General features: G+C 38.6%; 1 protein-coding gene across 1 annotated transcript in view; it reads left to right on the top strand.

Annotated features, from left to right (window-relative positions):
- Positions 1–15,574, top strand: part of TMEM156 (transmembrane protein 156) — a 38,172-nt gene extending 22,598 nt beyond the window's left edge. The window contains exons 6-7 of the mRNA XM_004418979.3: positions 12,856–12,961; positions 14,984–15,574. Coding sequence (XP_004419036.1) covers positions 12,856–12,961; positions 14,984–14,996 — 119 coding nt within the window. The 3' untranslated portion in view covers positions 14,997–15,574. The remainder of the gene's footprint in view (positions 1–12,855; positions 12,962–14,983) is intronic.
- Positions 15,575–16,564: the final 990 nt, after the last annotated feature.

Raw genomic sequence — 16,564 nt, 5'->3', positions numbered from 1 at the left:
TGTCCCCTCCCGAGAAATAGAAATGGAATAAGGGAATCCTAATTAGAGCAGCTAAGGGGGCTGTTACCCCAGATGCTGTGGTTCGATTTCCTTCTTCTAATTGTAAAGCCTCCTTCTGAATTCAAGCTGTCAAATCATATTAAAAAGAAAGAGAGGAAGAATGTGACACGGGCAAAGGTCTCTTCATCAGGGAGAAATAATACCTTTGACTCGTTGAAAACCACAGAATTATGATTGATAGTCCTACAGCTCTTCGTGCACAGCCGGTGCGCAGGTACCTTCATACTCTGTGAGATGTTAGATAAGGAAGCTTCAAGTCTGGCGGCTAAACAGTTTTCAAAAATGAAAGGAAACCAGAGAACCCCCGAGCCCCACACTGCAGCTGCATTTGTAGCCACATGGAGATTTGCACAGCACTGCATTGAGGACTATGATCCCAAGGCTTTTCTTTCTTTTTTTTTTTTTTAATTTTATTTATTTATTTTTTCCCCAAAGCCCCAGTAGACAGTTGTATGTCATAGTTGCACATCCTTCTGGTTGCTGTATGTGGGACGCAGCCTCAACATGGCCGGAGAAGCGGTGCGTCGGTGTGCGCCCGGGATCGAACCAAGGCTTTTCTTAGCTATTTAAATGAGCAGGTACTCAGAGCTCTACCTTGAGGAAAAATTGGATTGGATGCACCTAAAGAGCTCAATTAAAAAAAAAATTTAGGGGCCGGCCTTGTGGCCTAGAGGTTAAGTTCGTTGCGCTCTGCTTTGGCAGCCGGGGTTCTGTTCCCAGGTGAGGACATGCATCACTTGTCAACCATGCTGTGGCGGCATCTCACATACAAAACAGAAGAAGATTGGCACAGATGTTAGCTCAGGGTGAAACTTCCTCAGGAAAAAAAAATTTAGACTTTCCACTCAGCATTAGCAGTAAAATTATTAACTTACGGGTAACAATAAGTATTCACTAAATAATCATTTGACACCAGCTAAATGTGGGAAAAGTTGATGGAGATTTTGTGCAGTCAGTGACAATTTTGTTTGGTTAATGAAATAAAAATCGCAGGGTTGTTTCAAATGGCAAATTATTTTTTAAAGGGAGAAAATGGCCTTTCCCCTGGTCTCCCCTCTTATCCAGTACACCTGCATGACATCCATCCACCAGGAATGTTTTAACCTAGTTCTGCTGAACTTTTATGTTGCCTCAGGAATCCTGGTCCTTTCTTTTTTCAAGTAAAAATTTTGAGCATTGCAGCCTGTCTGAGAAAAAGTCAATAATTCCCCTGTCAACGCATATAATCTGGGAAATCACAAATTGAAAGTATTAGCTAACCGCAAGACTAACCTCACAAGTTGTATTTATGAGCCTGTGATTTTCACTCACCAGAGAAATCTTCTTGGCCAGCCCTTCCATTTAATAGCTCTCACTAAAAATCCCCTTGCTTTATTACCAGCTATATAATATTAATGTTTAGAGAGGGCCAAGGGGTGATGCCCTTTTTTAAAACCAAGAGTCCTTTTGAGGCTTAGCATCTTAAAGGGGGAAAGAAGCAGATTCTTTCCTGTTATTTATATTCCTTTAATCTAAATGCAATTTCCCCCTCCCACTATAACTTGCTCTTTCTGAGAGAGAAATGGAAAGGAAATAATGTTTCCCTCGAGTGCCGTTTTTAAGGCCTATCTTTGTAATGATGGATTACAGGCGGCAGTGAGAATGTACGGAAAAAATGTGCCAGCATGGTTCTCTGGAGAAGCAGTAACATGAGTAAAAAAAAGTGTAGTTCAAAGAGAGCAGTGACTATAGTTACATTCAGCAGAGTGACTTGCTGTCGACTCTGGCTGTACATTCCAGAATGTTTCTCCAGTTGTTCAGGTATTACAAAGTAATTGTGTTACACACGAACACATGGGGGTATAGATAAGGTTCACAGCCTCAAAAAGTCAAGAGAGAAATAAAGAGAGATTACCAAGACTCTGGCACTGCTCAGTGCTTGGTATGTACTGAGGGCACAGTAAACACTGATAGAATAAATTAGTCTCATCACTGTAGAAAGAGATGTCATACAGAATCAAGTCCCAAGCTTTTATATGTCTCTAATATTTTCTTCTTTGCTTTGAGAAGCCTGATGGTTTACGCTGCCTGTCTTGGCATTAATCTACTTTACATTTTATTCATTTGACTATTATCTTCACACAGGTGGTGACTCTGTCGTATTCATCTTTGGATCCTTGTCCCTAGCATTGTATATGGCATGTAGTTCATGCACAATAAAAGTTTATTAAGTCGCACAAACCCTAAGGGGAAATGAGTGTAGATCAAAAAGAGCAGATGAGCAAGAAATGAATGTTAGGGGTTGGGAAAGGTGAAAACAAATGAAGAGACAAAGAGTGAGCAGAGGAAACATAATTCCACTCCATCAAAGAACATATAACACACTTTGTAGAATTGCTAAGAATATCAGAGAATAATGAATAACATTGACCATCTTGAAGAAGAGATTTTGAGAACTATGCAAAAGTAACTTTGAAAGGTATCCCCAGAAACAGTTCTTAATGAGTTGACCACATTAGGAGACCAAGGGCAGGGGCAGGAGCAGTGGACTAGGACCCAAATTATTGGATACAAACAATAGAAACCAACTTGGCCGACTTGGCAGAAAGGAAATTTATTGGAAAACCAGTAGATAACCCATAGACGCAGCAAGAAGATTAGGGAATCTGAGCTTGGAAAACAAACAGGAGTTAAGGGAGGCCAGGCAGCCAAAAATACAGCTAAAATCACACCACAGGAATGATTTGGTGAAAATGCCTCTGCTGGTGTCACCACCACTGGATGCTCCCTCTGAGCTGCCAGAGCCACCCTTAGACCACCTTGCAGCTTTGCATCACTGCCCAGGATTGCAAGTCCCAAGGAGGAGTATCTGATTGTCTGAGTGTAAGCCACAGATTGGTACTCGGGTACCAGGAAGCAGAGAGAGGGAATATCTGCCCCTCTGGCTTCCTGCATACTTGAGATTTCCCCTGAGATGTCCACATGCTGGTCAGCCAATAAATACATATCTATGACTCGAGGTTTCCAGGATTAGAGCTTCTGCTTATTCTTGCTGCACAGGTTGATTAAGGGGGTCATTTCATCTCTCCTCTCTATGTCCATCAAAAATGGTGAAATCTTTAAAACTTGAAATTCTTCACCTCCGGATATTCAACCACAATCTATTGAACACTGACTATGGGCCAGGCATTATGTTAAGCATTGATGATTTACAGTGGCACAAACCAGCTCAGTCCCTGCCTTCACAGAGCTGAGGTCACAGTTAAGGAGATTCTACCCCTGGTTGCCCTAGAAGAAGGGAAATTAATTCAACTATAAAAACTCGTTAAGTACCTCCCATATGCACAGTACTTTCACACATATCATTTTCTTTCATAAGAACCTCACTTTTTTGTGATGAGAAAACTGAAGCTAAGAGAGTTTAAGTAAGTGACTCACAGCCAGCTCCTAGCAGAGTCAGGGTTCAAACTGAGTTCTGTCCAACAGATGCACTTTCTAGCAAATCACTTAATGGCAATGGTGAACTGGGGAGCTCATCCCTGCTGGTTCAAACCACAGAGCAAAACTCTTCTTGCTCTTTTACATTTAACACTGAAACTGAGATGGGACATGTTCTCTCTGAGGTTGTAGGAGCTTGTGTGAGACAATGTGAGTCATCCGCAAAGGAGCATTTCAGCATTGGTTGAAATGACTTTTGCAGTTAATGTGGGTGGGTTCTTAGGGACCATGAATCAAAGAGAAAGAAATTTTATTGTGAAAGAGAATTACTAAATGCCAAAAGTGGGTGACCCAGTAATTTGTATTACCCCAAAATAAAACTGATGGTAATGTAAAATTATAATTTGCAACATGTTTATGGCCAGTATAATAAAGACTAAGCAGGTTTCAACTTTCTGCAGAAGAGAAGATAAATTACTGGTGACAGATGTCCAGCAACCAAGCAAGATAACGTGAAAATTTAATTTTTACTTGCTTCACTATAGTATTTATGGCTCTTAAAATACAGATTTGGGTTCATAAAACAGTAAAGGTTGTAGCCATCTGCTTGGTTACAGACGAGATCAAAATGCAGAGGGTGACTCTATATGCAGGAAGAAATTCATAAGTGTGAAGAATCTATAGGCAGAATAGGATAATTTATTCTATTTATTCATTGAATGCCTGTATGTGACAGCCGTTTATGCTAGGTCTGGAAGATAAAACGTATGCAGATAAACGTCTTCTCTATCTTTACACGGACTCTCCATGCTTGAACCATCTTGCCTCCCTTGCCACCCTCTGCAAATCTCCCCTCCTCCCACCCTGCCTTTGTCTAGTTAACTCCAACCCTGCCTTCTGATCTTGGCTTAACTAACACTTCCTTAGGGAAGTCATATTGGACCTCCTAAACTAGGTCAATTCCCCTTATGACACACTCTTATAACACTACAAATCTCTCTTTGTGGCAATTACCACTGTTGCTATTTTATATTTTTGTGTTATTATTTCATTGATGTCTCTCCCAGGAGCCAGTTAGCTCTGTGAGATCAGGGACACTATCTGATAATACTCGTCACTGTATCCTCAGCTCATAGCATGGTGCATATAAGGGCACAGAGTAGGTGCCCAATAAATGTTTGTCAAATAAATACAACTCGACATTGATTATGTTGAAAGAACGGCTGCTGCCGTCTTACAAAGACCTTTCAAATACTTTTTCCCCCTAAATTATAACTTTTGATAATGCCTATCCAAAATGACGAAAAGAGAATGGCTAAACACTTCATCAGTTGCCTTCCTTGGAGCAGTAAGAATATCTGCAGTGTGAATGAACTAGGAACTGAGTCAATGGCTCAGAGTTTTGGTGACTGTCTGTTCAAGGAGATTTTCTTTAGTTGTTAATTCTAGAAAACTTTGCAGTCATTTATTTTTCCATCCTCATTTGATTTTCACATTGGCCAGATTTGGAGCAGATAAGCAGTTTTAGGATCACTGTTAATAATAACAGATGGAGCTTTGAACATAGTAGGGAGTTGGCACCTTGAATAATAGAAATCTATTTTAAGCTGCCATAATTGGTTCTATTAGCCCTGAAAGGCTACTAGCTATCTTGGGCTTGTACAAAAGTGCCAATGTTTTTATGTGATGAAAAGGTCAGAATGATGCATAGCAATATTGAAGTTCTGCATTCCTGTGGCAATATGAAAAAATAGTTAAGACTGGAAGGGTTTTTGAAGCCAAATTAGATAAGTGGTTAAGAATCACCAAACCATCTGAAAATTTCCACATCTGTCTTGACCAAAGTAATCTATGAAGATTAACTTGAATTCCTTCATTTTTGGAGAAGCTCTTATGAGGAAAACAAGTATTTTGCGGGTAATAGTGTAGACTTTTATTATTGTTGTCTCCATGAAGAGTTGTGGCTGAATCTCCCAAAGTATGAACGAGAGGAAGGAAGCACTGAGGTCATCACTTCCAAGGTTGACTGTCCATAGCCTTCCCCGCTGAGCGCGTATCTGGGTTCTACTAAATTCTGAGCAGACCCCTCGAGTGGGCTTAAAAACATGCTGCTAAAAATATTGTGTTTTGCACTTTGTAGTGCTTTCTGTTTTTCAAAGTACATCAAAATACATCTTTATTACCTCATTTACCCTTACCTTTATTTTCCTCCTTTTAGCCTCAAGGCAGTCACACTAGCTTTGCCAAAGCTGCAAGGTAATCATCTCAGTTGTTCAGGTGTCAGTACCCACTGCCACACCTTTGAACAGAACAAGGTGGGGGGAGGTCAAGGCCCTGCTAGGACAGGCTGCCTTTGCCCGCAAGGCCACACAGGTGCCTCACGTAGGTGCATTTGCCTGGCCCAATGTCTTCCTTCAGGCCTGCGGAGTCAGCCTCCTGCAATGACAACACATGGAGAAGGATCCATTGTGTAATCTAGCTCACACTAAAAGGCTTGTAAAACCAGAAGGCCAATGTATTAATTCACAAAGTGTAATGCAATTGAGAGAAATATGGACCAAAACACTTCTGACAGCAAACACGTATGTCCTCTCTTCTTAGACAGAACCCTGTGGGAAGTCAAATCACAGCCAAGGCTTGCTTGGTAGGTCTTGTTGGTGGATTCCTCTGCCAACATAGTTTGAGAGGCCACCTTCTCCATTTTAGGAGTAGGCTGACTGGCTCATTTAACTCAGGACTGTTAACATTTAATGGGCTTTGGCCTGGGAATCATTTCTGAAGATGACTTTTTGTGTTTGTGCTCTGATTACGGGTAGATTTTACAGATTAACTCTCAGAAGGCAATCTTATCTTCCTTATCCCCAAATTCCTGGGTGGCACCCCAGAGTTGCCTACTTGTACTGCTTGAATCCATGCCTTTTTATTAAGAAAAACGAGGCATAAAGTAGTTAAATTACAGTCTTTCAGTCATTCAACAAATATTTATTTAGTCCCTATTATCTGTCATGCTCCAGGGTGTGTTCTGGGGGATTTAATAGTGCATAAAATACGTCTTTGTACACAAACAGGCAGACAAATAAGCAATTCCAACAAAACCAGATATACCACTATTGGGGAAGTAGAGGTCACAGAGGGTCCTATGCAGTATGGACACATAACCCTGTTTACTCCTCTTGTTTTGTTTCTAGCTGTTTTGGCTTTCCAATTTAGTAACTAAGTAAAAGTTAGCTGAACAAGGTAGTTTTGGAGATAAGAATATCAAAAATTGATGGGGCAAATTCTCTTAGCAGACAAGAGAGCCTGGCTAGGATGAGGAAGTTTTAGATGTGTCTTCACTGTGGGAGATGTACCTTGTCTTTGACAGGAAAATCACCAGGAACAAAGTGAAGAAATCACCTTGCAAGTTTTTGCTACTCGATGGGAATAAAAAATTACTTTGGAAGGATGAATTGAGGTTAGATGCCAGATGTCATAGATATAAAGCACTTTCGAAAAGTGATAGAAATCTAAAAAAAAAGAAGAAAAAGAATTATCAGATGGTAACCTGGACACTGTCATGGACAGCGTGATGGGGGCTTTATTTGAGAACATAAGGCATGGAGTTTTATTTTTAATCAAAATTTCTACTGCTGGAAATCCATTTTGTTGGCTACATTCAGCCAGGTCAAAACTCAGATTGGGATTCTGTTTAATTTTTTAGGCTCTTCTGAGGTTCCCGAAAAAAGTCAAAGAAATGTTTGATTCAGAGATTTGTCAGATTCATGAAAAGACTTCTGGGAAGTTTTAAAATATTTCTGACTGCTTCTGCTGCTTTAACTAGTGTTGGTGAATTAATATTATTTGGAAGAAACTCTATTTCCCAATGTAGAGCTAGAAAAAAATACCATCCATTTTAGCTATTCTGAAGAAGGTATTAAAATGACATATATCCTACCTTTTTGCCTTTTTATCAATTTTCCAGAAGTTTTTCTATTAGCATATAAGTTACATGACTTCGGATACCAGGAGAAACAGAAGATAATGCACCACTAGAGATTTACTTTGAACTGGCCGTCATTTTGACAGATAATAGCTCTCCATAGTAAGTTATGGTTATACCACACTATAAAACATCAGCAAACTGAATGAATAAGCAAATGATTAACAGTTTGGCTTTCCAACCAAAAGAGCTCTGTTAATTTTCTTCCATAATTATTAACTTTCATGAATAGGCTCTTTTGATATTTTAACATTTAAAAAGAACTCTCTCCAAATCTAAAACTCTAGACATTATAAGATGCTTTGTCCAAGATTGTCTAAGCAATTGCTTGCACAGTAAGTTCATGCTGAAGCTTTAATGTGCATCATAATCAACTTGGATGTCTGTAAATATTCAGGCTCCCTGGCCTCTATGAAAGGAGACTGTAATTCAGTCGATCTGGGACAGGGTCCTAGAACCTGCATTTTAAATTACCACCTCTGGTGATTTTCAGGTCAAGGCTCTGTTGATCAATTTATTAGTTTTCTGTTGTTGTGTGACAAATTTACCATAAACTTAGTGGCTTAAAACAACACACCTTTATTATCTCACAGTTTCTGTGGGTCAGAAATCTGGGCACAGCTTTGCTGGATCTCAGGGTCTCACAAGGCTGAAATCAAGATATGCGCTGGCCTGTGTTCTCATCTGGAGGCTCTACTTCCAAGCTCATTCAGGATGTTGGCAGAATTCATTTCCTTGAGGCTGCATACTGAGGGTCCTGGCTTCTCACTGGCTGTCTGCCAGAAGCTGCCCTCAGGTCCTAGAGGCCTTCTGCAGACCTCTGCTACACGACCCTTTCCATAGACAGTTCACAACATGACAGTTGGCTTCTTTAAGCCCAGCAAGAGACCCTCTCTCACCTCAAGGTAGGCCCAGTCTCCCTTTTAAGGGCTTTCACCTCATTAAGTCAGGCCTACCCAGACGAGTCTCCCTTTTGAATAACTCAAAATCAACTGATTTAATTATACCTGCAAAAGCTCTTCCTCTTTGTGTAATCTAATCACAGGAATGAAATCCTTTTCAAAGTCCTGCCCACACTCAAGGGAAGAGGATTACAGGAAACGCACACCAGGGGGTGGGAATCTTGGTGGCCATCTTAGAATTCTGCCTACCACAACCACCCTTTGAGAAACACAGGTTTAAAAAGACAAAAATCACCGACCCCTAGGAACTTTCAGTGTGAGACCGGTAGGGCTGGTAGAGCTAGCCCCATAGATGTGGTTGGTAGTTACTGATATTAAAACAAAATAAAGGATGCTAAGGGACTCCAATGTAATGCCCCTGAGAGGAAGAGAGCAAGGCCATGGGAGCTCTGTGCCCAGGTAAAGACTAGTCTCATTTTCCCACCTTTGTCCTAATCAGTCAGGAAAGCTTTGTCCTTTACCATTCAGAAGGCTAAATGCTCTGTAAGAAGAAATTCTAACTTTGGTGGTTATTTTAGCATTTCCATACGAGTTGGGGGGGGGACCCTCAATGTCTGCTGGAAGTGGCCTCAAAAAGCCATCTATTTCTGCCTCTTAAAGAGTAGATGCTTGGGCCGGCCCTGTGGCTTGGTGGTTAAGTGCGCGCGCTGCGATGCTGGTGGCCCGGGTTCGGATCCCGGGTGCGCATCAAGGCACCGCTTCTCCGTTCACCCTGAGGCCGAGTCCCACATACAGCAACTAGAAGGATGTGCAGCTACGACATACAACTATCCACTGGGGCTTTGGGGGGAAAAAATAAAATAAAATAAAATCTAAAAAAAAAAAAAAAAAAAAAAAAAAAAGAGTAGATGCTATTTTAATTTTGAAAATCTTTGGTTAAGATGGATGATTTTCTGGAAAATTTTACAAAACCTGACACCAGAAGAAATAGAAAGTTCGAACAAAACAATTATCATAGAGAAATAGAAAATTTGTCAGTTATCCCTCAAAAGTAACAGGAAGACCAGGTCACAGGGTAATTTTACCAATCTCTAAAAGATAGATGTTTCCAACGGTATTATACTATTGTAGACCATAGGAAAAAAAGGATGTTTCCTCATTCTATTTATGAAATAAACATTAATATTCAAACCTAAGGGAGATTGTGTCTAAAATGAAACCACTGGGCAATTGTCCTTATGTATATGTATGTAAAAATTCTAAACAAATGTTAACAAAGAATCTAGCAACACAGTTAAAAAATATGTATGTATAATAGACACACCCATCCCTACTATGATCAAATGGGGCATATGCTAGGAATAAAAACAGTTCAGCATTAGGGGATCTATTAATGTCACTCATTATGTTAGTAGATCTAAGAGAAAGATTGTTTGATCATCTCTGTAGGTGCTAAAAATGCATTTGACAAAACACAATACCCATTCTTCATAAAAGCTTCTAATAAAAATAAGATAAATAGGTACTTCATTAATATGATAAAATACATCTGTCTCAAACAAAAACCCAGAATCATGCTTAATAGAGAAACACTAAAAGTGTGCTTAGCAAAAACCAGACATTTTCAAGGATGTTCACTCTTGCCACTTTATCTACCATTGTCCTGGAAGTACTAGTCAACACTATTACGTAAGAGACAGAAGTACAAGGTTTACAAACTGGAAAGAATAGGTAAAATGATCACTTATTTTGCAGATGATATGATATGTACTTGGAAAATCTAAAATAATTCCTGTAAAACACATCTTAAAAAAATTCAATGAATGGCAGGGTACAGAATTAATATAAAAAATCAACAACATTCATATATTTAAACAACAACCAGTTAGAAGATACAGTGCATTTAAAACAACTGTAAAAAGATAAAATAACTAGGAATAAACTTAATAAGAAATGTACAAGATCTTTCTGAAGAAAACTTCAGAAAAATGCTCCTGAGAGACATAAAAATGACTTGAACAAAAGGAATGGTATATCATGTTCTTGAATAGGAAGATGAATATATAAAGATGACAATTCTTCCTAAATCAATATATAAACAAGTTCACTTTAATATCTCCATGAAAAATAAACTGTCAATAATAGCCAAGAAAAAATTGACATAGACTAGTAAAGAGGGAAAAAGTATCCATTCTATCATGGTAGTGGTATATAACTGGATAAAAATATCTAATGAAAAGTTAGAAAGTTCAGAACTTCAGTAAATGATGAAAATGGCGTATCCAATTAGTAGGAAAAAGAAAGATTACTGAGTGAATGATGTTGGAACAACTGAATAACCATCTAGGAAAAAAATTTACTTAATCTGGAGCTCACACACTAATACTAGGGTAAATTTCAGATGGATCAACGGTTTCAATTGAAACGTGAAACCATAAAAGGAATACAAGAAACAATGATAGAATTCATTTATAACCACTGAGTAGACCTTTCTAATCATGACACAAAACTCGGCTACAAGACTGATGAATTTGACCATGTGAAAAAGAATGTACACAGCAAAAACCATTAGGGAAAAGTTATTTGCAGTTCATCACAGATAAGCAACCTTTCCTAGTATATATGGAACTTATAATAATTGATGAAGAAAAGACCATAACCCAGTAGGCAAATGGGTAAAGGATAAGAATTGACTGTTTACAGAAAAGGAAATACAAATGGCTCTTAAACATATGAAAGGTTGTTCAGTTTCAGAATAATATTGGCCTTCTGGTATAGGAGACACAGCAGTGAACCAAACAAAACAAAGACCTCTGCTCTCATGGAGCTTACATTCAGGTGGAAATGCAAATTAAAGCTTCACTGAAATGCTATTTTCATCTATCAGATTGGCAAAAATCTAGAAGTTTGACATCATACTCTACGGCAAGGGGCAATAGGCAGTCTCATACTTTACTAAGCTAAATTGAGAGGCTAAATCATTACAACTTCTATGATTAGGTAATATGGCGATAACTATCAAAGTTACAAATGTGCAAGCCCTTTGAGCCAGCAATTCTATTTCTAGGAATTTATCCTATAGATTTACTTATATAGGAGAGAAATGACATAGGTACAGTGTTTATTGCTAGTGTGTTTGCAATATCAAAAGATTAGACACAAAGGAAATAGGGGGCTGTTTCAAGACGTGATGATACATCCATATACCAGGAAGTTGTAAAAGGGAATGAGGAAGTGCTTATGTGGAAGATCTCTAAGATAAATTGTTAAGTAGATATATAGTATGCAGTTGTATGCAATTGTATAGTATGCAAAATAGCATGCAATTGTGTAAAGAAGGACAAAAATAACATACATATATGTGTATAAATTTATCTATCAATTCACAAAAACGAATTGGTTTTTGTGAACCAATTAGTTCACAAAACTAATGAACTGATTGGTTGCCTGTGGCAGAGGAAGGGGAGAAGGGAAGGAACTATGTAATGCAGTGGGAAGTGATTGTCTGGGAGGTGGGTAAGAGGGAGATATTTTGCTGAATATCCCTTCATAGTTTTTAAATTTTTAACCAGGTGACTGTATTCCTTATTCAGAAAATTTAACCCAAAAAATAAGTTTTTCTTATTAAACTTTCTTTTTCTAATTAAAAGAATAAAATTCCGAGAGAAGGTTTGGCGATATTTCCGTTTTGGTAACCTATACCAGTGTTTAATCATCTGCACGGACAAGAAGCATCATATTCTTGATTACACTTAAATCCTCCTTTTCTCTTCTTCAGAAGCAACTACCTAAACTTCTCGTTAAATTATAGGTCACTCCCTTTCCATCCGTGTTCACGGCTTTGTATAAAAAGTAGAGACATCTGTGAAGCAAAAACCACACATATTATGTAAAACTCAAATTTCAGTATAAAACTAGAGAAGTGAGACCCCAGACCCTAGGGGAATGAAAGAGATACCATTATGCCATGGATATGAAGTGTCATCTCCTATCGTGAAGTCAGCTGAAGATCATATTAGAAGAATTTTATAAAGTCACATAGTCATAGAAAAGGAAGACAGATTAGAATTTATCTAATTTGTACCTTTGCTTTTCGGTAAAATTGTCCCTGAAATCTAGGATGTCGTTGACATTCTTCTTAGGGACATACTTCAACAATATGCAATAGAAGGAAATGTTTGCAGCTTTCAAACTAAAATTCTTTTCTTGTTACTTGACATTGTATTAAAAAAATTTTTTCTTTACTTTGCTTCTTAACTATGCTTCAGGTCTTGTGACCAGGAAGTGAGGGGAGAGGAAGAATGAAAGGAAAGAGAGTTGAGAGAAATGGGTTAAAGGCGTCAGATTTTTAGACAGGAAATTTAGTGAGTGGTGGAAACTGCCCAAATCCTTTCTAGATATAGGGCATGGTTCTCTTACTACATTAGAAAATAAATATTGTGTTTCTTTTGCATTGCTGTTGACTAAATGACTAAAACAGCTCTCCTTCTTAAATAGCGGAGACCACACAGAGGCTACCCTTAGCTCAGGTCAAGGAAGTGCTTCCTCCAATACCAGAACTAGAAGTCACTTCCATGGTGCATCAGCAAGATCAACATACACGGTGAGTGATGATTTGGCTTTATTGACAATTTGATTCTATTCATTATAAGCACAAATAGATCCAAGGAGGTATAGTTTACCCCAAACTGCATTTCTATCTGGGTATAGGAGATAGAAAGTGATGAACTTGCAAAAGCAGTTCATATAAATTAGATGACATGAAATAAAATCACTATTCCCTCCAAGGTCTAGAAAGGACCAGTAAACTAATCTCTTAGTCTATTAAACTCCATGTGCCCCTGAGATGTCAGCTCATCCCTTGGCACTGTTTCCTGGGGTTGAGTCATAATTCCAGCCGGCCAAATGTTGTTTCAGTAGGAACAGGAAAAAGGAGAGAATATAAATTTGTAAAGCAGAACTACTTACTGACATAAAAAAAAACTTGTCTAAATTAAACATCTGATAATTTAGATTAATGAGTGTTGATTTCCATGTATTTGAATCCAAAACATTAGTCAGAAATGTCTTAGAAATTTTTTTATTCATTCAACAAATATTTATTAAATAACTATTATGTTAAAAGCACTATGATAGCCGTTGTAGGAGATATAAAAATTATAACAGGGAGGAAGGACTCTTACATTTATTAGTAACTTTTTATTGGGCTTGGTGGTGATAGGCTAGATCATTTACTCTTCATTATACTTGGGTAGTTATCAGTCAAGTTCCTAGCAGGAAACTGATGGTATACTCAAATTGAATAATTTGAGGATAATTTCATAAAGGGCCTATTCAGCCAGGATGTGGGAAACCTAAAAAGGAGAGTGCAGCAACGTAGGACTAGTGACAGTTGGGCACCGCTACTGTTGCTAAGACTCAAGGGGCAAGGAACCCAGAGAGACAGAGCCCGAGGCATACACATATACACACGGACAGAATATGTGGGAACAGATGCCTGACAGGAGCTGTGACCTTTGTTCAAGGGACAGACACCACAGCCTGTGGTTGCCCTGAAGGAGAGTATAAATATCCCAACTTGGCTGTTCTTCCTTACCCTGATGTGCTAGTACTTCCCGTTGACCAAACCAACCAGAGCCAGAGGACACTGGGGTCAGATGGAAGCAGTATAGATTGGCCTCCCAGGGCACCAAGCAAGGTGGAAAAAAGTGGAGAGCAGAACTGAAGGGATCCAGCATAGGAAGCTCAATATGTCAAACTGGAAACGAAGTGTCAAGGACACATTTGTGTTCAGAACTAGAGAGAGGCAGGACTTAGTGCTTCGGTTTTAGTGTAATCAGGGTCTGCTGTCAGCTCAGAAATTCCTAGGTAGAATATAATGTCCTCATATACTTGTTTTAATGAAATATTACTGGATATTAAGCTTGATACTTCTCATTCTGGTCCTCATTCTGGGATGATCAACCTTGCACATGGAGAGCTCTCATTTATTCATTCACCAAATGCTGTTTGAGCACCTACAGTGTGCCAAGAATTCTGCCACTTATTGGCAAAAGTAGCATGCAGTCAGTGGAGGAATCAGATTAGGGAACGTCTAATTCCAAGAGAGTGTCACGTAACATGATAGAGATAGTCACAGGGGACCGGGGAGCATAATGGAGAGACTCCTCACTCACAGGACATGTCGCCTAGCATTTAATAGATGTCCAATACGTACTTGTTGAGTAAATAAATAAGTCCCAACTCCTGTGTCTCTCTGCTAGAACCATGGAATGTTATAACCCAAAGAAACTTGGGTGAATGCTTCCACTTTCATTTTATAGAAGTGGAAAATAAACCAAACATACTTGCAGTAGCAGAGCCTGGAGGAGACCCTGCGGTTCTTAGGCTGAGAAGTTTTTTACTACCAACCATACTCTCTTCTTAAGGACATAATGGTGGCTCCATTGCACAGCATAGGGTCAGAAAGAGCCCTTCATCAGTGACTTTAGGGAGTTTTTTGGTGTTTTTACAAGACACAGTTTTAATAAATGGCTTTTAAATTGCTTTCCCACTAATTCTATTCAGGTAATACTTGACAACATTTTTGTGTGAATAATGTTTGCCTTTTTTTTTTAATCCTCAGAATATCCTTTTGAATTGCTCTGGACAATTTGGACTGACCCTTTTGAAGAATACTCATAATTTCATTTTGAGAGTGAGTAAACTGGTAAATATCTGGGTCCAGCTGAGGATGCACAACAGGAAACAGCAGGAATGCTGACTGGTTGACAAAAACTGGCTCAAGAGCACTCAACTGACCCAGGAGATCAAAGGAAGGAGAGTTTTTTCAGGAAGCCATTATGAGTCACAGAAAACAAGCTGATGAAACCCATGGAAACAGCAAGAGAACAGTTATTCTCCTTGTTTAGCCATCATTATGCAGGCATACCTCATTTTATTGCCCTTCACTTGTAGGGCTTATAAGTGCCCCAAGATTTTGATTTTGAGGAACCAAAAAGAGGGTCAAGGATGAATATCCTTTCTCTCATTGGCGCACATTGCAGATTCTGATTTGATGGGTTTTCCTATGGATTGTTTCTGTTTGGCAAATTACTTAAGAGAGCTTGGATTGTTTGTTTATACATTTGTTTAGATTTATAAATATTGTCTCCTTTTGGCACTGGGGATGTTTAAAAAAATGCAAAGATACCAAAATAAAATGAATTTAACTGAAATACTGGAATTTTTAAATCTAATAGCAAAATGTGTCCTCTGATTCTTTTGGCTTTCATATTTTTACAGCTATCATTGATGTCAAGAATAATTAGAGTTATTAATTACAATAAAAGTACATATATACAAAAGGGCAGCTCTTAATATTGAATAATATAAAAATACCCTCTCAGAGTTAAGGAGGAACTTAATCTCCTGGTCTCATTATATATTTAAAATTGTTTACCTGAGTAGATTTCCAGTGTTTAACTGCAGAGGCAGATTTAATATTAAGCAAACAAATAGGAATGAATGTTTCAGCACACAGAGATTTTTCTGGTACCCCACTTTTTTGGCTAGATCACAAACTGAGATTCTAATTGTAAGATTTAGAGATTGAAGATTTGGCAATTCTACTAGTCTCTGAAGGAATTCTACTAGTCTCACCTTTTCTTGTCTGTGTATCCCTGATTAATAGGTGAGTCAGGCTCAGGTCTGGGATTATTCAACAGGAATTTAAGGGTGTCACACTCCATGAGGTATGAATATTATACAGTTTCTGCGAAGACAAATGACTGTTTCCTTGCAATCACCTATTATGTTCAGACAAATGACTTGGAAATCAATGGAAACTTGGCCTACAAAAGGCATAAATTAAGCTTCAAGTTCTGTTAAATTGTGGCAGCTTTCTGGAAGCTAATTTCACTTGTTTATTAAAATAATAGACTTGAACAGATACCGTGAATCATTCAAAGATGTAGATGGCCTGCTGTCTGCCCACAAAGAGTGTACAATCTGGTAGAGGAGACAAGACATGCCTACCACAGGTTATTATACTAGACACAGCAGGGTAACATAAGTGTTATTTACAGGCTCCATGTTTCCTGCTGAGAATTCATAGGACAATAGAATCATTTCTAGTTGGAGGTAATCAGGGCAGGCTTCTCCAGAAGGCCGCTTTTGAGTGAAGTCTAGAAGACGGCTTTTCCTGATCTCTCAGAATAGGTCAAAT

The sequence above is a fragment of the Ceratotherium simum genome, chromosome 8 (genome assembly GCF_057802395.1).
Source record: "Ceratotherium simum simum isolate JZ-2026a chromosome 8, ASM5780239v1, whole genome shotgun sequence".
NCBI classification, from domain to species: Eukaryota; Metazoa; Chordata; class Mammalia; order Perissodactyla; family Rhinocerotidae; genus Ceratotherium; species Ceratotherium simum.
This window is presented reverse-complemented; position numbering and strand designations above follow the sequence as displayed.